Source organism: Thermobia domestica, chromosome 11 (assembly GCF_964235325.1).
Source record: "Thermobia domestica chromosome 11, izTheDome1.hap1.1, whole genome shotgun sequence".
Classification (NCBI taxonomy): Eukaryota; Metazoa; Arthropoda; class Insecta; order Zygentoma; family Lepismatidae; genus Thermobia; species Thermobia domestica.
The window spans coordinates 82,453,157-82,480,905 of NC_137464.1; the positions used below are offsets into that span (position 1 = coordinate 82,453,157).

General features: G+C 33.0%; 1 protein-coding gene across 1 annotated transcript; it reads left to right on the plus strand.

Moving 5' to 3' along the window:
* Window positions 1-1,354: 1,354 nt before the first annotated feature.
* LOC145663608 (uncharacterized) lies at window positions 1,355-17,434 on the plus strand. The gene is made up of 3 exons (XM_081729717.1): window positions 1,355-1,606; window positions 14,470-14,650; window positions 17,097-17,434. Exons 1-3 carry the CDS (start codon window positions 1,447-1,449, stop codon window positions 17,248-17,250), a joined length of 495 nt encoding a protein of 164 aa, XP_081585843.1. The 5' UTR covers window positions 1,355-1,446; the 3' UTR covers window positions 17,251-17,434.
* Window positions 17,435-27,749: the final 10,315 nt, after the last annotated feature.

Consider the following 27,749-nt stretch of genomic DNA (forward strand, 5'->3'; position numbering starts at 1 on the left):
GTGTTTGAGACGCACATGCTTTTAAATAAACTGTATACTAATATATTAACAAAAAAAATGACAAATTTTTATGTCAGTGGGCAATCTTCCCTCCCCCATCGCAAAATCTGAAAAAAAAAAACGCTACTGTAAAGTACCCAAAATTCAAACATATATTTTGGAAATTTATTTTGGCTATTGTAAAATAAGGAAACGATAATCAAGCTATTTGTTTAAGGAAATAAAGACGGATAACATAAGCACCATATCAGAGTTATAGGAAGTTTTCCTATAAGGAAATAACAAAATAAGAAATTTCATAAGGAAACCTGAGCTAAGCTCCACGCTACAACCAAGAAGCGTCCGAATTCTGGAAGAGAATGATGCTAGTTGGTACGGAGAGATAATTTAGTTTGATTTAAGATCTGATAGTGAAAAGTCAACGTTGGGAGATAATTAAAACCGAATTAGCCAGTGAGTATTACATCTATTTGCGATGTTGGATAGCTATGTGCCATTACATGCTCGTAGATTCTTGTAATTAAGACCATTTCGAGTTCTGATAGCTTGTGATATAATGTCGAAAATATCCAAAAGAAATTGTTATCTGTTACGAGTATTTCATTTCTTATCCTAAGAAATTCATTAAATTCATCCTCAAGTTATCTTAATACATGGTATTACAAATTTCTGATGAGCTATGCTCTGCCCTCACCCATAAGACTTTTTTAAAATACCAAGTAATTTCCGTTTGAAATTTGTAGCACACGTTACTACTGTCTTGATACGTGTCGACGGACGGGTGGATATATTAATAGCCATTCGATAAGATTCCCGATATTTAGCACATAATTCGGAAGTCTAAAATGTCAATTCTCTATATCACTTCTGATTATATTTTAGTAGCAGTTGATGGTGAAAAGAATATGTGTATACGTTAATGTGAAACCTAAATTTTTGGACTTTATATTGAGCATGTTCTTAAATAATTAATACTTTTCTGGCCAGAGTACATACTTATTTACTAAAATTAAAATAAAGTAAGACGTAACAGTTTCAATAGCTTAACGTTATCTTCATCAGATGTTAACTGGAAGAGATATCTTCATAACATTCTCTTATATTTTAACGTCTAATGAAGATAACTTTAAGTTATTGAAACTGTTACGCCTTATTTTATCTTAATTTTAATAAATAAGAATATATTCTAATCAGAAAAGTACTAGGTATTTAAGTAATAATTCCAGACTCAAGATGGATGAAGTTTCATGTTCTTGTATGTGGGTTATGTTTCGACTTTATGCTAATTGAAGTACATAGTTTACTACCACATTCATCACACGTTTTCCTATTAACAATTACTGTCATCTTTTCTAGGTAGAGCTTTCGTTTACTGTGCCATTCATTACGATACCACTAGCTGGTCTCTTGGGAGGCCTGCAGCCAACTACACCAAACACTGGAACTATGACTACAACAAACACTCAAATAGGCAATGTTGCCAATATCAACATAGGAGCTCTTGTTTTAGCTGGAGCACTGGCATTGACAGCTCTCTTTCTCGTGCCAAAAATATTTCAAACTGTTACAGGAATGCCAAATGTCATCACTGGTGGCTGGGCACGCAGTAAGTAACCTGTCTGTATTTGTTTTACATTTCTATGTAGATGGTATATTATTAAAACAAACTTTCATGACATCTATTGTACATTGAAGAAAGAAATCAGGTATATGACCACAATAAGGCCCACCTAACATTTTTTGTTTATATCTCGAACAATAAAGTAGACAACAATCCAATTCTAACTTGAGCTGATACTTTGGTATGTTGTGTACGATATATGCAAATTAAGAGGTCTAGCCGTATGTCATGTTGATCAGATTATACGAGATAAAAAGGTTTCAAATGGGTTTTATTATTTCAAGACCACACTAAGGCCCAGTTTCTTTTCCCTGGCAACATTACTCTAATAACGCCAGATATGAAATGGATGTGCATTTAAATTAATAGCACTACAGTCTGTGGGACAAGGAGGCGCGGTGGCTCAGTGGTAGATTGTTCATCTCCGGTGCTTGGGTTTTTCGATCCCAGCTCGCGCCGTGTCTACTTTGTGGTGGACAAACACCGTGCTCGTGAGTTTTCTTGGGGTTCTCCCGTTTCCTCCCACTTTCTTCATTCCACCTTTAATTCATTTCTCATCATCACCGTCTCCTTTAGCCTAACCGGCATAATCGTGGAACGTAAAACTTAAAGGTTTCATTTCATTTCATTTTTTTTCAGTTTGTGAGACACTAATTGTATTTTTTAGAGCTATATCTCTTAAATACATCTATTATCATGCTATTTATTATTCAGAGTTATTCTGTCTTTCAGTTGTATTGATATAAATTAGATTATTAGTTAAATCTATTTTTATCAAATAAAAGGGAATGAAGGCTGTGGAATAATAAGCATCTTAGAATATAATATTCATTAGTAAATTTCCTAGGACTAATAATCAACTAATCCAGTACTAAAGCAATGGCAATCATAACTACTACTATACAGAATATTCGACGTGATCAGGTAACAACGTAAATAATAACACTTCTTGAGAAGGAACTGAGAGTGTAGAATTAAACTTACTTTCAACTAACAACTTAAAACTTATAATAAAACAGTTATTTTGATAGAAAATAAGTGTACATTCAATTAATATTCTTTTTTCTTCACTATAATTCATAATGCTTATACCGAAGAAGTTTTTGTACAACTCAAGATTATTTTGTTTAAGAATATGCTATTATTTTTCTTTTGTTTCCTCTTTCTCCTAAGCTAAGATTTCCCATTCTTCTCAAACACACACATTGCCGATAATATTAGTCTATTTCATCACCGTTTCCTAATATATATATTCTGTTTCATACACAATCTATTCCGTTCCGACTTTTATGTAATTCAGCGCTGTCTTTCAACATCATCTTTTTCGTTTTCATCATTGCTGCCTATCATATCTTGAATTGTCTTTTGTATGTTTCTTTTGAATTTGTACTCTTTTTCCTTTTTTATTCCAACATCATATTAACTTTCGACTCAGGTTCTACAATAGCTATCCATTTGCCAAGCAAATACACTAGTCCTTCAACAATCTCTTTTGTACTTAAACAATTTATCTAAATATATATATTGAATGATGTCATTGAGAAGTAGCACTTAGTCGTGGATAGCACCTCTTGCAATTGCACTATCTTCCGTCATTTCTTCTCCTATTCAAACTCGTAGTAGTTGGTTTATACGTATATAATTTTATTCTTAATATTTTTTAAAATTGTATTTCAAGCTTCTTGAGCATCTTCATTAAAATTACCGAGTTCGCATTAAAGCATTTCTTAAATCAATCCTTTAAAAAAATCAAAATTATCTTCGTCCTCTTCATGTCTAATAGTTCTAATAGTTCTGCCTACTCTCTAATATTCTTAGACTCATAGGTATATTTTGAATATTATGATAAAAAGGCCTTGTGTCAATCTTAAACACAAACTAAATACAACTTTCTTACAAGGCTGTCTATAATCTTTATTATAAATTAACTAGACATGTTACAGTTTCGGAAGTATATCACTTCCTTCTTCAAACTACTACTCCAACTCTTGCTCTTGGAGTAGTAGTCTGAAGAAGGAAGTGATATACTTCCAAAACTGTAACATGTCTAGTTAATTTATAATAAAGATTATAGACAGTCTTGTAAGAAAGTTGTATTTAGTTTGAGGTATATTATCTGCGTAAATTGCCTTTTTTTCTTCATTATGCTTTCTTGAACTTATTCCTCAATATCTCAAATCTTTTATTATTTTTGTTTATTTCGTTTTGCTTTTCAATATAAATAAAATTTATATGATTCTTGTTCTTGCACAACTTCTCAGTGTATCCTTTTCCTCTGACTCAAACTTTTAATCATTAAACTCATTTGTATCCTGGGTTTATATACTATCATTTTAGTTTTCCCTAGCTTCCTTCCTGTTTCAATTGAATTTACTTTCATATACATTATTCCAACTTCCCTTGCCTTTTAAGTCCTCTTTGTTATGATTTTTTACGTCTATTGTATGCTTCTTTGACTTTCCGATTTCTATTCTTAATTTGCTGTTCAACTTTCTGTACATTCCTTTCACGTCTTCAATGTAAAATTATTTCCGTATTTTTCTTGTTCTCGTCTTCATGATTTCTTATAGACCCAGGGTTCTTAGTACTGCTTCTTCCACATTGGCCAATACAATATTGGAATCTGAGAAAATGCCATCTACAGAGAGAGCCTTTGGATTCTTTAAACTGTTTCAGAACTCATCCTGTATCCTTACATGATTTACTTTGTGTTTCTGCACATGAAGAGGAACCATCAGGTCTATCTTCTTATCTGCCTTTGGTTCGATGGTTGCTATTAGGAGAGAATTCTGCCGGCAAAACTCAATCAATTCCATTTCCTCTCTTTATTTCTTTTCCCTTAACCATAGATAACATTTATTTCCTGTCTTACCAAAAACACTCATATCTTTCCTTAAAATTGCTCATGCATGTTTCTATGTGTCTATGATTTCACTTTCTAGTAACTTTCTTCTTCTATAATGAAACACCTTTACTAGATCCAAAGTGTAGAAGATGCAAAAAGCTTACACCAAAAATAGTTACGTAGTATAATCAGATATATATAGAAGAAATAAATGAACGTTATATTAGCTGTTAAATAGTATCAAATACTTTTCATTGTTAACTAGTAAATGGAAGTTAATATTTTTAAAGATAATAAGGAACAATCATATCTATTTGAAAAAGAAAGAAAATGGAAAATAGTTATAAGATTAGGGCTCCTTTATTCTTATGATCTTAAAACGTACTAATTTTCATGTAGATACACAATGTAACACATGACCTACTGCGTCTGCGTCATTTGTTCTTCCTATTTCTTTACTTATTCTATAAAACTACTTTCAGACTTGATCTATTTCAGTTTCTACGTAGAATATTTTTGTGCTGACACGTTCCTGGCCTTTCCATACGAGATGCTTCCAATCCGATACCTGACCCAGTTTTTCTTATAACTTAAGAATGAAATAGTATGTAAAATCTTTTATGTGTTTAATCATGCTAATATGTTATAATGAAAATAAAATGTTTTTCTCTTATTGTTTCCCTTATAACTTTTTTTTTAGTTCTGTTTGCTGTTACATAAATAATTTTCTATTTTAGTGACAAAACTGAAAAACAAAACTGAACATCTGAATTCTCGTTGAATTGACAGTGATACGTTTCTTCTTTTTTCTTTTCTTTTCTTCGTAATTTTCATCATTGTTCCAGTACAGTAGTAATATATGAAAAACAATCATATTTTCATTGTAAAATCTAACTATCATATTTGATGCCTAAATTGATGTTCTCGATATCACCAAACGATTTCGGAACCATCAACAGGCGACATCTTGATTGACAAAACTGATTTTAGGAAATCCTCTTATAGTATACTGTTATTTTTATGCAACTAATTTAGTACAACTAATTTAGTAAACTGATTTGGTACAATGTAAACTTTTCAAAGTTTAACATTTTTCCGCACTATTATCAATTTCTTTGCTGCTCGATCAATTCATGTGACATTTATTTTTTAATATTATTTTTACTAGTTTCCGTAAATGATAACCTTAATTCCTCTGCAACCCTATGTGGCACTTTTCTCAGATTCTCTTCTTTGATTGTTTTCTATCCTTTTTCGTCAACAAAGAACAACAGTGGAAATGAATGAATGTGAAATCATCATGGTGTGTTTGAGTGAAGTGCGATCTTAAAAAAAAAAAAAAAGTGAGATAGTATCGAAAAATTACGTAATATTCTATTCAGGTGGCATTAAAGCCGAGAATGGTGTATTATTAGCAATGCCAAACGAAATGCCAAAAAGTGTAACCAGAGTGGAATGCTGCAGTGACATTTTGATGTTTGTAAAGCTAAGTGCAAAAGCAGGGGATATCGTGGTAATATAAGTGTATATATACCAACCACAGATCATGATGACAATGAAGCAAAAGTAATATATGACGAGATTAGCGACATATTGCATAAGGAGCGGAGAGGTAAAGTCAACGTCATAGTGATGGAAGAGTTAAACAGCGTAGTGGAAGAAAGAGCTGCGAGTGATGTGGTGGGATTGTTCGGACTAGGTAGAAGCATGCGCACCGACTACGTGAATGCTCCGACGCACATATTTTTTATTTTGTTTGATGGAAACAAAATAAAATAAATATTCCTCACTTGCCATTATCAAAAAATAATAAGCAATTAAAACATGGAGATGGAAGTTAAAATTTCTAACGTCTAAAACATAATTGTTTCTTTCAAATTTGTTTCTCAAAGGCAACTAAGCAACGCACGTAAGTTAGCCACTTTGTAGTTTATGTTCACAACAAAATTTTTGCAAGTTCTTTATGCAACACCTTTAAAATTATTTGCTTTTATTATGATTCTTTTCGTTTTAATTTGTATGAATGTGATATTTTCTTTTAGTAACGTGTTCATAATATCATTGCCTCTTGCAATCATTGTGCATCATGTAGGTTGTTTAAAGTACCCACTTAATGTTATGATTACGTATGTTGAGAATATTCATTACAGTAACTTATCCCTAACATTGAACCCGGGTTTGAACCCGTTTCTCTTGCGTTTGTCAGCCGTGTTACTGACTAAGCTAGGGCAGCCCCAACTTATCCTTATACAGACGTGTTCAAATTACTACACTTACGCTCGAAAAATGCAAAATTGATATAGGAGTCCTAATTTCAGAGTTCTAGAACATTTAATTTAATGGTTAAACCACCAATATAGGACCCTTCATTTGTTTACTGTACAGTTGAAGTGGTGATATCACCGTTGAACAGCAGATGGTATTAGTGAGGGGAGGAAATTCTGAAAGTGTTGTTTCAGTTGTAGATAGCTATTGTGCTTCCTATCAACAAGTTACAGTCTGAAGTGTTTTGGTTGCTGTCGTAAGAAGTTAACGACATTCAAAGCGTTCAATAATTCGAACGGGAAAATTTAAAATGATCGTGACGTGTTTCGTGTATCAATCTTTTATTCTTTGTAGTCCTGCAATTGCAGCATAATGGGTAAAGCAAAAGACCTTTCTCCGCGGAAAATGGAAGTTAACAAAATACTTCTGGTGGAAATAAGATATACACAGCAAGCCATTGCTAGTAGAGTTGGGATAGAACAAAAATCTGTAAGTAGAATCTCTGTTGAAATGAACAAGAGCCAAAATAGGATTGAGAAGTGTGGGTGAAAACTAAAGCTATCGCTAAGAGGTATCAGAAAACTAAAAAGATTGGCTCTGAGAAACAGAAATGCAACTTCTAATAGACTTAAGCATAAAAATGGCTGAGTATGGCGCAGACATTTGGCCTGAAAGTGTTCGAATGATTCTTTGTGCTGAGGGAATAAAAGCATATGGTCAAGAAAGAAAATAAAAAATAGAGTCTACTCCAATCATGGCAAGGAAGTGCCTCGAATGGGCACGAAGCCTAGAATATTGGACTGCTGACGATTGGAGAATAGTGTGTTTCAGTGATGAATCATGTATCTTTGTGTCTGATGAATATTCACAATATGTTCGACGTTGACCTGGGAGGAATTCAAGTTGGAATGTCTTTAATAAATCGTGAACATCCTACTTCAGTCATGGTCTGGGGTATGATCTTTGTCTTTAGGCCTGGAAGACTATATATAGTAGAGAGGATAATGAAGCATGACCAATACTTACAAATTCTTCAAGAAGAACTGCTTTCCCAGACTGCACTCTGGTTTGATGACGTACAATTCATCTTTATGCATGGTGGAGCCCCATACCACCGGGCCAAAGCTGTGACAAAATTCTTCGAAGACAACGAAATTAGTGTACTTCCGTGGCCAGGCACTAGTCCTGATATAAACCCGATTGAAAACTTTTGGAGCTTCATGAAAGAACAGCTAGAGAAGAAGCACATTAGAACCAAACTTCAATTGATCAAGATCAATAATTTGTGGTATCACGATGCTGACTTGAAGGTAAAATGTGCTAAACTCGTACATAAGATGCCACAAAGGATAAAAGACTTAATAAAGAATAAGGGATTTTATAAGAAATATTAATCTTTGTGTGAGAGATAATTTTCTTGTAAATATAACATTCCAATTTTTGTTTCCAATTTGGATATACACACTTTATAGTAATTATATTTGAATGTTACGTACGCATTTGCTTTATTGATATTGAAAAACATATGCCACACCCACTAGAAATTAGGACAGAATTACAAAGTAGTAATTTGGACTAAGTTCGAACGTATTTTCTCACGTAATATTGTAAGAACAGAAAAATATTCAGAAACTGAATGTTGAGTCTAATAATTTGAACACATCTGTAGTACCTGTATATTTTACTTTATCACAACACAGCCTTTTATGACAGTGTTCATAAAAGATTTTAACTGAAAGGAAATCAATCAAAAAATATCGAGACTCCCCTGAAAACATATAACACGTCCCACCATTGATATGCACCCACATAAATTTTGGATAGAAGAAACACATGGGGCCAGATGTTTATCGACTTCTGTACGTAACATGATATGGTAGTGAGGAATACATGGTTTAAGAAAAGGAAACTCATGCTATACACATGGAAAGAAACGTTAACAAATCGATTACAGTCTTGTCAAACAATGTTTTGGGAATAGTATACGAGACACAAAGACACAATCAGGAATGAACATTTATTCAGATCAAAATCTAGTAGCGGAAGTGCAAATCTAGTTGAAGTCAATAAAGAAAAATGGGAGAAGAAATCGAAAATGGATCTTAAAGTGACTAAGAAGTAAGGACACTGATGTGAAAGAATAGATTGCAGAAAAATTCTGTGCAATCGTGATGTGATAATGATAGGCAGTGTAAAAAATAGCTGGAGTAAAGTTAAACCGATTCACAACAACATCGGCAAGATGGAAAGAGCACCGAGAAATCCATGGAAAACTGAGGCGATCCTTAAGAAAGTTGAGGAAAACTACGGACATCAAAGAATACAGAAGATTGAATAATGGATTGAGAAGAGAGACTGACAAAGCCAAAGATAAGTGTGTGGAATAGATATGTGAAGAAATAATGGAACTTCAATTGCGTAGCAGATAGGATCTGATGTATTAGAAAGCACAAGAATTAGGATAGAAACCTAACAAATTGTACTTTTGGAATTGAAGATAAACAAGGTCATGTAGTAACTGACAATCAATGAGTCTTTAGAATCTGGAAAGGATAGATAAAGAAGTATCTATATGATTAGAAGAACCACCCAAAAGAAGTAACGATGGAAACAGAGAAAGAGGTGAATGGTGAAGAAAAAGGATTCAGTAGCTATACTGAAAACTGAAGTTGTACAAGCCATCAAAGTCATGCGAAGGAAAAAGGCCACTGGAGACGACGACACACCAACTGATTTGTTCAAGTGATTGAGAGACAGTGCAGCGAAACTACTGACTTCACTTATTAACAAAATCTACTTGAGTGAAGAATGGCTGAAGGATTATCTTGATTTTACAATGGTTGCATTACCTAAGAAAAAGCAGGCAAAGGACTGCAGTGACTACAAAATCATTAATCTTATTTCCCACACTGGAAAGATTATTGCGCCTATACTGAACAGGCTGGTGGAAAGTAAGATAGAAGACATGTTGGAAGAAGATCAATTTGGATTCCAGCTAAGGAAACGCACCAGAGATACTATTGGTTTGACGAGAATTGTAACAGAACGCGTTCTTGAAGTAAGGGAAGAGCTGTGTTTGTGCCTCATCGAGTGCTAAAATGCTTTTGACCTGGTCAATTAGACCAAACTTCTGAAAATACTTAAAGAAATCGGGATCAACTGTAGAAACCGACAACTGGTTCGTAACCTCCACACAGAACAAGGGTGAATCAAGGAGTAAGATATGGATGTAGTATATCACTCCAATTATTCAACAGTTACAGTGAATGCTTAGAAGGAATCATTAATGGAAGTTGAAGATTTCAAGGTTGGGGGACGGATCATTAACAAGGTTAGGTATGCGGATGACAGTTATTGTAGCTGAAACTGAAGAAGAACTACAGAAAATATGAACAAACAGTTGATACTGGGAAATAATATAGAATAGAGATTGAATGAGAATATCCCGTGAAAACGCGCTTTCACTAGTCAGAGTAGAACAAAGACAACTTGAAGATGTCGATCCTTTTGAATATCTGGGAAGTGTTATGAGGATAAACGCTTACTGCACCAACGAGATCAGGTCAAGAATTACTGTCTCCAAAGGGTCATTTAACAAGAACAAATCACTCTTAACTAGCTGGCTTAATATTAGACTAAGGAAGAAACTGGTCAAATGCTATATATGAAGTATTGGACTGTACGGTTCGGAGATTTCGACATTACGAAAGAAGAAATATTTAGAAAACTTCAAAGTGTGTGTTGGAGGAAGATGAAGAAGATAAAATGGACGGAAAGAGTAACAAGCGAAGAAGATTCAAATCAGATAGGAGAGAAGGGGGCACTTTTAACCAGCATCCTCCGTAGGAAGGCCAATTGAACTATAGACATCTTTCGAAGAAATTGTCTTCTTCATATCGCCATAAAAGGAAAGAACCGAGAAAGAAAAGCGAGAATTAGAAAGAAGAACACAACGGTCGATGATTTGGAAAACAGAAAAAAATATTAAGAGTTAAAAGAGGAAGCTGATGGTTGAGATACGAGGAAGAAACACCCGAACCTGAAAAAAAAAAAAAAAAAAAACTGTCTGAGGACCTGCCAACAGGCAGAATCCTTAATAATAGTAATAAAGCGTAGGGTAGTATGTTCTATATCATATGTGAAAGTCATGATACTCAAAATACCGCAATAAATTGGCAACAAAATCTAAGATATATTATGTCTTTATGTATCAAAGTGAGTATTTTTGTTTTGTTCTTCGTAAACTCATAGTTGCTCCACTTTATATTACTTCGTATGTTTTCCCACAGTTACAGTTTGAGCATTTATATTTTACATACCTGTATAATTAAATCCCTTCGCTAAGCTTACAATCCTTTTTTCTTTTCTTTATTTATTTTAGTAAATGTCTTAAAGACTGAGGAACGTTAAAATAATAGGAAGTAAGCCAGGCAGTATCTACAAAACGCTATCAAATAAACTAATAACCACTTCCAAACCTTTTTTTACAGACCAAAAATTTGGGTGCCTTGTTTACGACGTCATTATTGTTGGGCACCCAACTTTATAAACTATACGGAAGGGGTGTGTTGAAAACAATTAGTTGTTCATGTAATAGCGTTTTGTACCTATTATCTGTCTTAAAATTATGTAGGGGTGTGAGAGGATGATTCAAATTAACAATGGATTACTCACCATGTCACTGATTTGTTTCTCACCGAAATTTCTTTCATTATGAAAACTAAAATTTCGTGAACTGAACTGTTTTTCTATAAAGTCTTTGTATAAGTTGCTACTTGATAGTGTTCTGTCTTTTATTATCCTGCCATCTAGTAGCATAAAAGTTAACGGTTAGAAGAAGAAGTGAGTGAAAGAGAACATTCTGTCAATATATATATATATATATGTGTGTGTGAGTGTGTGTGAATTTCAAAAACTGGTTAATCATCGTGAAGCGTTCTTTTTAGCACACTTATTTGAATCTCGAACCAGATACGAAAGAAATCTAGGTCCATAAAAAGCTAATTTTATTAAACTTGTTAAAGAACTGTTGAATATATTGTATTATTTTAAAATGTTAAAGATTGTTATATTCTCAGAAATAATAACTTCCCATTTTGACAAGTGACGCAACTGACAAAGAAAAACCTTTCTAGAACTTACGAAGAGTAAGGAGTGTATTCCTTTTGGCCCATTAATGGTTGTTGGACTCTGTTAGGAACTAGTCGTCAGTAGAAAACGCTCTGTTCAGGTAATAGGTATCAGTTTCACACAAGAGGAAAACTATGGAAAATATATTAAGAACTCTACTTTTTAAAAAAAGTATGTAGACACATCAAAATATATGGTTAATCGTTTCCAAAGTTGTTTCGTCTCGTTGTTCCGTACTCGACGGCCGAGAAATCGGCGGACCAAACAAAAAAAATCAATTGAAGAACTCAAAAAATGAGTGTAAAAAATGACTCTAATCTTGTAGTATGTGAAATATTAATGATATACGTTGTATGTTAATGAACTAATAAACAGGTGCAATAAAAGGTTAAATTTCTTTTGATTTAGTTTATTTCCAGTAAATAGTTGTTTCTATTAAAATACATGTATAGTAGTAAATAAGTGTTGCAGGAGAGGAGTTATATAATCGCCATTACCTATTCTACGACTAATAGCTATCAGACCAACTTACAATTGCTAAGTCCTGAGTTCTGTGGCGTTACGGTTTTGGGTTTATTCCTCCCGAGAGTCACCATTTTTGGAGGACCCGCTCGGTTTAGACAGCTTTACCACATCTTGTCAATAGTTTGGTTCTAAGTCAACTACTTAGAAGGTGAGGAGCTGGACGGAGCTTGGCTGGTGTTCCCAGAGTTGTGACGATAGCTTACTTATCATTAGGGAGGAGTAGACACAATGCTGTAATTACCAATATATCCTCTGTGGGAAAACTAAATATTCTTCAGACGTATCGGAACAACAAACTAATTCCGTCTTTAGTGGTAAGGTAATAATCATAAAAACGGATATGGCATGGGAACAGGAATACATACCGCTAAACGAAAGTAATGTAAAAGATCAGATAGAAACGTCTATTTTACTATGGATACATTTAAGTATATTAGATATTATCGTTATGCCGATGACATTTTACTACTTTACAAGTGATGAAAATACTATTTCACAAATATTTGAAAGTTCAATAATTAGCATCCTAGGTTAAAGTCATTCTCGATCGTGAATCTGATAACTGTCTTCCTTATTAACTCATTACCCAGTAGCCCAATAAACTTATAACAAAAGTATATCGAAAACCCACTGCAGACACTACTTACATACATCAACAGTCAGTTCATCCACCACTATACAGGGCCAATATTTGGAAGAATTTCTTTCGTAGGGCATTAGTAATTTGTGATCATCCAAGTGATCTCAATGGTGAAATACAGTTTTTATATCAAATAGGACAAAAGAATGGTTATAAGTTGCGTATCTTATAAAAATGGTTTAATCAAACATATAGATCGGTCCAAGGTTCCGAAAAAGATATTCACAAAGAAGCAAACTTTTAGATACGAATTCCTTACTTACCACAATTATCGACAAAAATTCAACGTATTTTTGCAAAGCGTAATATATCTGCTTCTACTTTCTCCCCACAAATTTTAGAAAAGCATCTAACCGATTTAAAAAATGATTTTGTTGGTTCACTAAATAAGTCGTGTATTTATCGCGTTTAGTGTGAATATGTCTCTTCATATATAGATTAAACCAAGCACAATATTAACACTAGAATTAAAGAACGCATTAAACAGTCAATAAAGTCACAAGAAGAGGCTATGTCGGGATTGTCACTTCACCTAAAGCAACATACACATAATATAAGACAGGTTGATGTAGTAGGTTCAGAAAAAAAGAAACCGAATGATTAAAGAATCATTCTTTATTCATAAATATGAACCGATTTTAAATCTGGATTCTGGCTACCTACTTTAATGTGTATTTTGGTTCTGGCAACAGTGATGTAGCATAGAACTAAGCTTTTTCAAACTCAACTCTTTCCGTCTTCCACTGTGCTTTGCGCGTTCTTTTTAGTGTCCATTTTTCATGTTACGTTCATTTGGCAGTATGTATTTCTGTTCTCATACCATATTTCTCTTATCCGATTTTATCCTTTTTACCTTACCATTGAAGACGGAACTAGCTTGTTGTTCCGATACGTCTGGAGAATATTTAGCTTTCCCACGGGAGGATAAATTGGAAAGTAACCAATTTTCTGCTAATTATTTGTCTTACTTTCTACATCTTTTTGATATTCTTCGCTGTTTAAGTTATTAACTAAAATTCAACAAAGTGGGTGTGGGCTTAACAAGGAACTTTAAATGTATTTTAAAGAAAGTGCAAGTCCAATTTTTAATGTAAGATATACAGCCCTGCCAATTCGCATAATTTATTATTATTTTTTAACTTATTTTCTTCTTTTTGTGTCTATTTCCCTCCTATTTTCTTATCTTCCAATTTTTTCCGATACACCAGGCAGAACATCAAGAATAGATATACTGACGTTAAAGTTACTTAGGTACGTGAATCTTACAGGTGAAAGCTTCTAAAAGATCGATGAAAACTGGAATGCTATTGAAAAAGTTTATGCTGGGCAGAAAAGTGTTGAGGAAATATTTGATATTTTTAAACGTTGTATTTCAAATTGTCAGGATAAATTTCCATTTTATCTATAGATATGCTTTATTTATTTTTTTCATTCTTATTACAGATGAAGAAGAAAGCGGTTTTAAACAATTTATTACCAAAATTGATGACGCACTTTCAACTTACAATATTGACAGCTCAGTGTGCACACAACGAGCTATATGTTATTATATCAAATCTGCAACGAGTAGGGTCAACACAGGTAGTGCATCAAGCATTGATAAAATTATAGATGGAATTACAAGGTATTTTAATCTTTTCTTTTTCTTAATATTTGTATATATATATATATATATATATATATATATATATATATATATATATATGTCACTATTAAGTTTCGACGCTAGGTTATCGCTCAAACTTTTAAACTGTTGATTACTCATGTTTAAGATCAAACAATTCTAGATATTAAAAAGCTATTATACGATTTCGTCTAAAGTAATAGTTAAGTAGAAATATTAATAATGTGTTCCTTAGTTAATGTGTCTAACCCTATCACGAAATTGTGTTCAGCATTTCCGATATTGACAGCTCAAGTCATCGAGAACAAATTATCTAATAATAACTCAAAAACATGTCAAATGTTTCAATGTACGCGAAGTGATATTGAATTTTCGACTATACATACGCATCCGTTGGGTAGCTGTTAAGGACCCACTACAATTTTAATACGAGTAACCGTAAAAATTGACAGTCGTTATCGAATGATAGTTATTTTCCATATTAATTCAAATAAGGAAGATGTTTGGGGAAATTACACATTATTTCAAACTGTTTCGATTCCCATTGTCATCTTCATCAATGATTTCTATTTGTTGCTAAACTGATAACATATCGGTAGCTTCCTACCTTCCTGAGGAAACCTTCTGAGAGAGAAGTAAAATAAATTCTTTACTTATTGAATTGTGTTGAACTTAGATTCTTACAAATAACATTACAAAGTTGATAGACTTTTCAGTATTTGAAGGTTATTATATACTTTAGCTGTTCGTAAAAAAAAAAAAAAAAAAAAAAAAAAAAAAAATCATTTGTCTACTTGTTGAACGCTAAATGGTAAATTTTAACTTACAAAATCTGTGCAGAATATAAAGTTGACATAAATTTGTCTTTTATATTCTGTAACTATTTTTTAAGAAGCCAAGTTCAACATAACTTGAGATGTGAGAAATTCATTTCGATTTTCTTTCTTCCAAAAAGGTTCCATAGGAATTTGCCCATATATTACTAGTTTAGCAGCGAATAGAAATAATTGATAAAGATATCAGCAAATGCCGAAACCGTTTGAAAAGTTTTTGATTCCCCAGATACAATCAAAATCTTTTTACTTGAGTTATTCAATATGTATCCTAGAGTATTTGCAATTATTTTTAGCTTTATTTTATTGTTGTCTGTAATTTGAATTATGTTGAGGCATTAACCTTCAGTTTGGAAATCTGTATCTGAACGTTGCTTAATATGACATGATACCATTTACTTTTCGACAACTGGATGATGCAAGCAGTTGATTTTGTCAATTGATAAATTTCAATTGATAAAAAGCTAGCCTAATGAGCACAAAACACGTCAATCACATGTCTTAGTCCTATCAAGGACATGCTTGGATTTTTTTTTCCCTTTTAAATTGAAATAAATGCATTGCAATATTGTGTAGTAGATGGGGAAAAAGTTGTGGACTAGCGAGTAAGTCTCATCCAGTCAACCGTCACTGGAAAAATTGAAACAGCTTAAGTATTAACAAGAATCATTCTGAAAGATACTTTACAATCTTTCCGTTCTCACCAGACAAAGATTTAAAATATATCATTTAGAACCCCTATACATTTCTCTTTTCGATTCTATATTTTCATTCGTAGTAGCTAACGCTCTCGCCTTAGGTGCGAGCGGTCCCGGATTCGATTCCCGGTGAGGTCACTCGTCGAAGAAGTGTAACAGGTTTTTCAGGCCAGCCACCTTGAATGAGGTTTTCCTGGATTTTCCTCATTCACACCAGGCAAATGCCGGGGTGGTACCTAACTTATATGTCCCAGGCCGCTTCCTTCCTTCCCCAATCCTTTCTTCCTTCAATTTCCCCGGATTGTGTGCTCGCCGAGGGACGTCATCCTCAAATCGTGAAGGGCTAAATGGCCTTAGATGCCGAAAGCCCAGAAATCCAAATCCTAAATCCTCTATTTTCATTCATTGCTTAGTTTTATTCACCAAATGAAGAAAAATAAAAGCATCTAAACCTCGTAAAAGTTCTTAGTTTTGATTTATTGATCAGAATTTTTTCTTGTCTCCAATACACAACGTACAGAGGAATATTAAGTTGCGTTTTGATAATATAATGATTATGCAACATTTTAATCTACCAAAATCTGAAACTCTTCCTTTTCTAACACTGCAAAGTTATATTTTCATCTTTATGGTCGCTTGAAAGTTAAAAGGAAAATAAATAAATAAATAAATGAAAATAAATTTATAGAGACGGTAGTAATATTAAGGAGGAATATTTACAATATCTTCAAGTTCATTTTCACTAACATTCTGGCTTACCAAACTGGATTTTAACTGTATTAATTCTGTATGTTCTCTGATTGATCTAGGTCTAGGGTATAATTTTGGTCTATTAATTTTATAATATTGAGCTTTATAATATTTAACTATATTGAACTTTATATTTTACGATATTTATTTTGTTTTCCATTACAGTAATTTTATGACTGGCATTGTTTTCGATGGCACAAGCATTAAGCAAGCCATTGATACAGCACGACGAGGAGAAAATTGCGAAAAGACCTACGCAAAATGCCCGATTACTAAGGACATGCTTCTCCTAGCTGCTAAGAATTTTATTTTAGAATGATTTTCTATTATTAACAAAACTATTAACTGAGTACAATACACATTCCGTCGTAGATATTACATGGGCATAGTGGGAACACTTAAAGATGTGGGTAGACAAAAAAAAAATATATGCATGGCGTAAATCTGTTACGATCAGTTCAAGAGTACAAATCCTAACCATTCGTTTAAAAGAAAAAAAAAAATTGATTCAAGACATAAAAGAGATAAATTAGCTACTGCTAATACCTGTTATAAAAAGCGAGCTTTATAGTTAATTCTAAACATAAAAATACGTATGGTACTAATAAGAAAACATTAAAATAATAACAATATTAGTAATAATAGTTCTATTATTATTATTATTAGTAGTAGTAGTAAGAGTGATATTGCTATTATTTTGATGTTATCTTTATCATTATCAAACGTATGTTTATGCTCATTCATGTAGTTTCCTTTGTTATATGAGATGACACTGCTGCCATTTCAGGCTAACGGAAAACATGGGAATGTCTACTTTCACCAGAATGGAGGTAAATTTTACTCAATGTGGTTTCTATTACGATCTTATGCGTTTTCATTGTGTACACTAATCTATTGTAATAAGGATGATCATTATCTTCATTGCGACTTTGTGATGTTTGGGAGAAAAAGGTATGACACTAGAATGGATTAAGGCGGATCACTACCCGGAAGTCAGTACATATTTTAGCTCATTACCTTAACTACTGCGCAATGAAACGTTACATATAAATATTGTACTGTAAGGTAGAGTTATGTTTCGGCTACAACACAAGACACTGATTCATTTGGTTGTGTCTTCTGATATCGAAAAAAGTAACAAATAAAAGGAAATATTTGACTCATTTTGCAATGAGTACACAAGATGGCACCCCTGCTGTTAGATCTTACTAGAAATGCTCAGTTTTATGAAATATTTATTTGCATTTGTAAAATATTTTATAGTAACGATCTCATTACGAAGTAGATATATTGTTTGACCGTTTTTCGTGTTATGTTTCACATTTTATTTAAATATTAATCTACATTTAAGGAAATAGATTTTGAGAAGAAACTTGCGCAGAACGCCATAATGCGTTGTTGCCAAATTTGTACGTTTACCTTGGTGATCACAATAAGAAAATTTCTGGAGTCTAACGTTGCAATTGGAGAAGCGAGGTTTAGCTGTGAATTGCGATAAGGGTCGAAAACTAATTTCTCCAGTAAGTATTCAAGCAGAATCCCATGATTACTTCCTTTATTATCTGGCATCAGTGAATACTCGACACTATCTGGCAAGGCCGCACTATTTAAGCAGCGTTTAATATAGTACCGAGGACATCTAGTGATCCACCTTAATTCTGTTTCCAATGCAGGTTCTATTGAAGTGAGCAATATTACGTAAGGATAAAATTATACTTTTCACATCATGGTTCTATGTGTGTACTTTGTTGTTGTTTTTCCTTAATGCAAATGTTGAATCGGTGCGTGTGGCAAATTACCAATTTGGTTTTTTTTAATAGATCTGCTCCGAACAATGCGCACTTCGAATCAACATTACATAATACTAGAACTGAAAACACGAATTATACAAGACTGTAATTATTTATGTATAAAACTAAATTATTGTGAAAAGAAAAACGTAGAAATGTTGAGTTTCTGCACGTATGTTTTTCTTTCTTCAACCTTGAGTTTTAAAGAAGGTTGTGATCGTTCAAAACGAAATGTAATGTTTAATTCAAATAAATATATTTAGTATATCATATTATATATACAAGAAGGAGCAAATACTATTAATTATAGCTGGAAAATAATGCGTATGTATTTTAGTATTATTAGACTAGTTTATTATTCTTTAATTTGACCCTTCTGACAATGACCATTGGCAAAGAAGAAAAAAATAAGAACTAATTCACTCATTGAAATGTTTAATATTCATTTCTCTTGTGTAAAGTATATAGAAATGTAATCAGGTAATTAGCGTAAATGAATTCCATATCACTTGGTTTATATAATCGAAAGAATAGAAAAGCATTGATATTTCAGATTACTACGAAGTGCAGAAACTATGAACATAGTTCAAAAATTACTGAAACGTAACTACAATACACTTCATTTCACTAAACCTAGGGACAATTCTCTGAAAGACAACTTAGTGATTCACGTAGTCTATTCAATGATGAATGGGTACAAGGGAGTATGTTAATAGAATATACGGTTATATTTTAAGTTTTGATATTTTACCGTACTTTTCATTAACCCATTACACTGTACTGAACCATTATACTGGAGTTAAGTAATGCTAAATATAGAAATTTTCTATATTGAAAGGTCAAACACATAAGATGCCATAGATAACATCCATATGAAAGTTACATATCAAATAGTAACTTTAAATAGCATATCGATGTGTTTATATCAAGTGGAAAATTTGAATAGCTTGCTAGTGTCAATATATCTTTATAAGTTGAATTTATAACTATCTTTATAAGTTTATAAGTTAAATAATAATTATTCAATTCAGTACAATAATTATTATTTGTGTATTTACAGAATATTGTTATAGCTTAAGAGTTAGATAGCCTGAATTGTGTTTTGCTCGAATGTCAGGACTTTTTCAATATTTTACAAACTCGTTATATACTCAAACTTACATATAAAAAGTTTAAAGAAAATTAAGAGTTTAGAGATGAATCTTATTCACACAATTTTTATTATACTAAGGAACTCTACATGGATCGAAGTAGTTCTACAGGGTGTCCGAGAAGTCCTTCCCTGATTACAGAAATTGATAACTCAGGCTAGAAATCAGATAGAAATATGAAACTGGTGTTGAATTGTTTACAAACTATAAAAGTTTTGGTCACATCAATACACTTCCACATGAGCACCCTTGGTAGCACGTAGCACATCTAGGCGATATTCAATTTCCATCCACACATTAGCCAACATCACTGGAGGGATCGATGCAACGACTGTGGTTATTCGTTGCTGCAGGGTTTCAAGATCTGGTACACGTTTTCGGTAGACCTCATCCTTGACATAACCCCATAAAAAGAAGTCTAATGGGGTTATGTCAGGAGAGCGTGGAGACCAAGCTGTTGGTCCATCACGACCAATCCATCGCCCAGGAAATGTCCTATCGAGATAGGCACGGACGTCCAAACCCCAATGAGGTGGTGCACCGTCTTGCTGAAAAACGACATCGGGGCGATACTGAAGCAGCTGAGGAACAGCATACAGCTCCCACATATCCAGGTACGCTGCAGAGTGATGGTATCCTCAGCGAAGAAGAATGGCCCGATAATTCGATCGTGCAATAACGCGCACCAAACATTCACCTTTGGACTGCCTCTGGTGAACTCCCTGACCTCCCTGGGGGGTTCTGAACCCCAAATGCGTACATTATGGCGATTCACTACTCCACTGACAAAGAATGTCGCTTCGTCGGAAAAGGCAATTCGTCTGAGATAACCATTATCGCCTCAATACGTGATAGCATTTCGACCGCAAAGTCATATCGACGTGTACCGTCGTCGGCCTGAACGAGTTGCACTTTGTAAGCACGAAACAATAAACGTTTGTGTAAAATGTCATGGATAGAGCTTTTCGGCATCTGTAATTCACGTGAGGCCTGCGCACCGATTTCTTAGGACTTCTCAGAAAAGACTGCCGCACAGCCTCCACCGTATCTGCTGAGGTTCTTGGTCGACTTGACCTCGGAAGGTCAGCAACCGACCCTATGTTCTTGAACTTCTCATACCAGGCTTTAATGCTCTTGACATCAGGTGGAGTCCTCCCAAATGTTGTCTGGAACTGTCTCTGCACCGTGGTTGGTGATCGTGTCTCATGGTACCACAGGACACACTGTGCCTTCTCCTGGTTGGTTGGCATGGCTTCTTGGGCTTCTTACTTACGTACTACAAACCTAAAACAAACAAAATTGAGACTTGGTAAAACAGAACAAACCTAACACAGACAAAAACTTTTATAGTTTGTAAACAATTCTACACCAGTTTCATATTTCTATCTTATTTCTAGCCTGAGTTATCAATTTCTGTAATCAGGGAAGGACTTCTCGGACACCCTGTATTTGTGATATTATAATATGTAATATTGTATAGTTGATTATCTATTGTAGTATGTGTGAAAGCAACTACGATTTATGTATGATTCATGCATTTTAAGGGAGCAAATAAAATTATAATTCCTGAGAGGCTAGTGGAGGGTATAGACCTATAGGACTCTATACGTGGAGGGGCCCTATAAAACAAAATAAGGCAGATATAATGTTTCGAAAAACAACAAACAAACCTTCAATGTCATTATAGAACTTTCGCTGAAACAGATTTTTCACGTAAAGTAATATATACACTGACCACCCAAACATTATGACTACTATCTACTTTTCGAACGAAGTCGTTAGACTGACATAAGAGGCACGGGGCACAGCACAACCACTAGTAAAAACTGTGACAAGGATTCACTCTTTCAGTCAGTGTGATACTTGCGCATAGAATGGGGAAGCCCAGTGATATATCAGGATTTCATAAGGACTAGATTTTATGATGCCAGAAGGCTGACTTCCAAAGAGGGAAAAGAACAGTGAAACTAGTACCAAATCACAAGAAATGGGGTAATCACACTTCATTAAAGTGTTCAATATCGTAGACTTTCAAAGTTGTTTTTTTTTTTTTTTTTTTTTTTTAACAAGAGGATTGGGTGCAAACTGTGGCACAATTAACAGCAGACTTTAACAGTGGACAAAGCACGAGTGTGTCTGAGAGCCCACTGTTCATCATACGCTGTTAGATATGGGCCTTTGCAGCCGATGCCCAACATGTGTACCAATGTTAGCTGTATGGCATCATTGATAATGACTGGAATGGGCACCTGCGCATATTCATTGGACTTCAGAGCAATAACACAACGTTACAAGGACCGATGGATCATGATACTTCCTTCATCACATCGATGGTCAGGTCCGAATCCGTCGCCTTCCAGGGGAATAGCTGCCTGAGACGTGCACAATAGGATGACAACAGGCCAGTGATGGCTTCATTATGATTTGGGAAACCTTCACATGGTCATCCATGTGCCCGATAGTGCGTGTAGAGGGCTCCATGACAGCTTCGAGATATTGGTAAGTCATTACTACTAACGTATATCTATTCATGCTAGCCATATTTGCAGCTGGAAATGTCATCTTTCAGCAGGAAAACGCTGCTTGTCACAAGGCCAACGTTTGCTAGTTCGAGAACACAGTGATGAATTTCAATTGCTGCAATGGTCCCAAAACTCACCCGCTCTTAACCCAATTGAACACAGAGATGTCATTGAACGCCAGATCCAAGCTCATCGACTCCTTCTACCGAATTAACAAAAATTCAAATACAAATTAATACAAATATAGTGCAGTATGCCTCCAACTACTCATAACCATGCCAAGATCTCATTACATCCATGCCAAACCTCATTGTTGTTGAACTACGAGCCAAAGATAGACATACTAGATGTTTGGTAGATGGTCATAATGTTCTGGCAGGTCAGTGTATATATTTGGCAGACTTTGAGATTATATTCTTTATTGTTTAAAACTTGCAACTTGGACATTCTGACATTCTTCATTTGTTGAACATCCATTCTTTAAGTCAAGCAATATTATACTCATGATTAATAGTGATATACTTTTTCTAATTCCTAATACCGTTCGCCTTCGTTTCTGCAATAATAGCAAAATTACTCAACAAAGTGTATTTAAGTTTATGGAGATATATAAATTCGTTTTGTATTCTGTGAAAAATATATGATTAGTAGGGTTCAGATTTCTATAACTTTAAAAATATGCATGCATTTATACCCTAAAGAATTGGAAAATATGACCTAAAAACAAAGTCGTGTTTAGGGATGAAGGAGTGATGATAAACATACATCGGAGAGTCTTCCTCTCCCTTCTTCCCTATCAAATGCTGAAATTACGTTACTGCTAAGAAAACCCACAACTTCTCACCACTATACCATTTAACTTTAGACACTTCGAAATAATATATACGCAGTAATACTAAGTTCTGTGACAAAAATCCCTACAATATTTATGAAATATCCCTCATACTCGAAAATTATCCGTACGTTCAATGTAAAAATAATCGAGTCTTATCATAACTACCAGTGATGCTTTTAGGAGTTAGCCGGAAGGGAAATTCTCCCGAGGTCTTATCTCCGATCGTTCTCAATGCGAATTATCAGTATTACAAAAATATGTTTTTGTATCACTTTGGTCTCTAATGCTACGCATTAATATGACAAATGAAAAACCACATTTTCTTCTTCGCAAGAATCACAAATGTGATTACCTAGATATGTAAAGTTGTCGGGATAAAAATATGACATGCCATAAAAATCCAAGCTTGGATACTACTACTATTATTACTCCTTATTACATAATTTTCGGTAAGGATATTAAGTTTTTTTCATTATGTATGTAAAAAGATATATTTCTCCACATTATATACAGCCTGCCCCGATGTATAGAATTAGATTACAAATTTTTTTTTATAGTTCACATATTGATTTCTATGTGGTAAATAATTATTTTGATACACTACTTTATGATTGAAATGACTTTAAATGTATAATTACTTGAAACACTAACGGAGGGAAAAAAGTACAGTGAATACAATGTGATTTTGTTTCTTCATCCCACTGACATAGCCGAGCGCTCTAAGATATTGAAGTGGCAAGATCTATTCGTCACAGACTTAAATTCTACTCAGAGCTAGAGTGTTACGTATTTCATTTTATTTCTTTGTTTGATAATCATCATTAATTTCTTATCGTTTGCTTTGGCCTAAAGATCAGAATTGTGGAACTAAAATTCAAATAAATATTTGTTTAAGCTACTGATCAGCTATTAATGTACATATACTGTATAACTGAATTACATTTCAAAGCATACATATACATGTACACTCATGTCCAAAACGATTGTCGCATATCTATAACTGTCTTCTTGTAAGAATATAATTTGATAATGATTTTGTAGGATACTTTTAATACTGATACTATGTGTATAATCTGGAAATGTATATTTGTGTTAAATTTCATATTAAAAGAATTATAAATACGAAAATTAGAATGAGTAAAACCAAATGTTGCTAAATGGACAAAAAAAGTTTTATTTCCGTTTTATTGCTCTTTTAACATGATATTTGCCACATACATGTCTTTACCGATTATACACATACTAACATTATAAGAAATACCAGGCGAATTCGCTATCAAATTATATTCCTACAACAACATATTTATAGATATGCGACAATAGTTTTGGACATGAGTGTACATATACTATATAACTGAATTACATTTCAAGCTTTTTTTTTTTTTTAACCATAGCATTTGCATGAATTCAAGCTTAGTATTCTGTGGATGAAAGATTAGATAAGTCTAATCAATCTAGGTTGTTTCTTCCTAATATTTCTATATAAGCCACGACGCTTGCTACTGTCATAATAATATACCTTTTGTAACTAATTTAAGTGTGTATTATTTTAACTTTCTGTCAAGATCTAAGGCCCTTGAAGAAGAAAAGGCTAAAATCAGAAACTGCTCCTATAATTCAGGAAAACTTCCAATTGCAAAATCTGAAGAATAATATTCACTTGAATTAATCTTGGCATTCGACTGCTATTTAACAATTGACAAAATATTCAATGGAAACTTCCATCTTCCTCAGCGGTGTGTTTTAAAGCTTCTACAGTAAACTTATCACATTACAAGGCATCTATCATTGTGGTATAAAAGTATTAAAACAAGAACGTTTCTTTGTATAATATATATTACTTCGATATTCTCAGTAACAATTATTGGACTTCTTATATGTAACAACTGAAGTATGATTTTATTATAGTAGAACTTATAACTAAATATTCTTCTTTGACAAATTTTAGAAATTTTATATACTTCCTTTGTTTTTATCAAATATTTACTCTCACAAAAAAGATTCTGAAAATAAGACATTTCAGAAAAATATGCATACTTTTAATATTTTCAAAATGAAGCAATAAAAAAAGTAAAATATGAAAAATAGAGTTTTAGAACAGAAAACAAAGTATGAGTACTGAATGGATTAAACCCTTCTAGTATGTAAAGAAAATGAGTGTATCTAATCATAATGTTTATAAAGTATACGCTATTTGATGTTTTTTTTTTATGTGTTGTTATATTATATTATTTTATATGATGATATGGGATGCTATATTATCACTACGTAATGTTATTTTGTACGTTGATGTTATATGTATGTTATTTCATGTACTTTTATCTATTTAATTTGATCACATTTTTATTTTGATCACTTAGCAAGTTATAGTAAGTTAAACTTTTAACTCTACAATTAACACTTTCAACCAGTAGAGAACTAGATATTTTGAGTTGGTGGGAATACAACCAGAAAACGCCATATGAAGTTTATTTATCGTGTGTAGGAAAAGACATTATTTGGAGCAGATTTTTAGGGTGGAGGAACAGAGTGTATTATCTGAAAGAAGTATTATTAGACAAATCAACACAAACACACACTAGGAACAGGCAAATGTCAAATTATATATTTGCACAAATTCAAAATAATGCACGCAGGGAAAAGGAATGTTTCTTTGAACTTTTCTATATATAGGCAAGAAATTTGATATATATGTCCTTTCAATTTACAGGAAATATAAATGACATTCAGATACATTTATTTAAGTGGGGGAAGAGAGGAGAAAATAAAGTACGGAAGATTCAGAGAGGAGGAAAGATTTGACTGAACGATTGGATATAATGACGCCAAATTTGATGTATGGGAGCTGTAAAGATTCAAAATACAAACATCTTATTTATGTAACAGGTTTTAGAGATTCTACTACGAAGAGATGAATGAAGCCGAAGTTTAAGTATTATTACACATTTTCACATAAAATGAAAAAGTTATACGTTGAAGGTTTTTTTTTTTTTTTTTTTTTTGTATAAGGAATTTGGTTATCTTTTTGAGTTGCACGAATTTTGAAAAACCGGCTCCAAAGAGTAGAGGAAAATTTCAATGTGGTAGAAACTGAAGTTTTTTTTTTTTTTTTTTTTTTTTTTTGACATCTAGGAACGAAATTTAGTACTGAGGAGATACTTGATACAGAGAACTTGCAATAACTTTCGAAATTCCTTCCACCCCAAGCGCAAGAGAAAAGACAATTTAAAGGTTACACTATGTTTCTTCCAATCTGTTGAACACAAAGGGACGTAAATTTGGAAATGGAGCTCTCGATATACAAGTACGAACATTTCATTTACTTGAACTAATTCTGAAAATTACATCCGAAAGACTGTAGAAAGGCAATTTATATATTACCCCGTTTTTTAATAAACCATTGAACACAAGACACGAAGTTTACGATGTGAGCTTTTTGGTACACAGAGTAAAAATACTTCATTTACTTACATGAATTTTAGAAATTCTATCTAAAAAGCTTGGAAAGAGGAATTTAAAGGTTATTACAGTTTTTTCAAATCGTTTGATACAAAGTCACGAAATTTGGTACATGAGTGCTCGTTACTTCAGCAAATATGAATCAATTAAATTGAACAAATCCAATGGGAGGATGTAAAGAGAGGATAGAGCACGAAATAGGCCTTTGTACTCTCGTGTTCTTTTTATTTCTCATTCTCCACAAATTATTTAATAGTCATTTATTTGCACTTAATTTATTTTTTCAAACTAGGATAAGACATTGACCCAGTGAAACTGAATAAGTTAGTTAATATTTAAAGTTCATTATTAAATAAGAATTTTGCACGAAAATTACTCAAGTCGGATATGGTACAATATACCTAAGCACAGTTTTGCAGGGTTCATTATTTATCTTATTTCAAAACAAAGGAAGCATTTATTCTGCAGAGCATAAATGCTAGTTATCAAACCATAGGGTTTGCTTCATTTTTGCTTAAAGGATAAGCAACACTATATTATCTCTCTCTTGGGAGAATAAATGTGATTAATGTTAGGTAATTCCTTACATTTGTAGCAAAGTTGTTTTTGATAAATGTGTTTAAGAAGTCTGTTTTACGAGAATTATTTAAGTCTGAAACAATTTAGGAAAGAAATTATTATATTTGTAAGATAAAATATTAGATAAAAAAATAAAGATATCGAAATGTCTAATCACCAAAACTGATGTTCCCCATATCCACTATCGTAAAATAATTAAGAAAAGACAATAAGATGTTATCAAGCATTATATATATATATATATATATATATATATATATATATATATATATATATATATATTTGTTTCAACTAAAGTAAAAGTGTTAAATTTAAGATTGTAAACAACATATCAATATATATTCATTGAAATGTTTTTATCTTGTGTAATATTTTTTTATACTTGTGGTAAAACTATGTAAATATTGAAATCTGTAAAAGAGGCATGTGAATTAAGAACAGGTGAATTGTTTAGTTGAAAAACTAAATGTGAGCAAACTCTT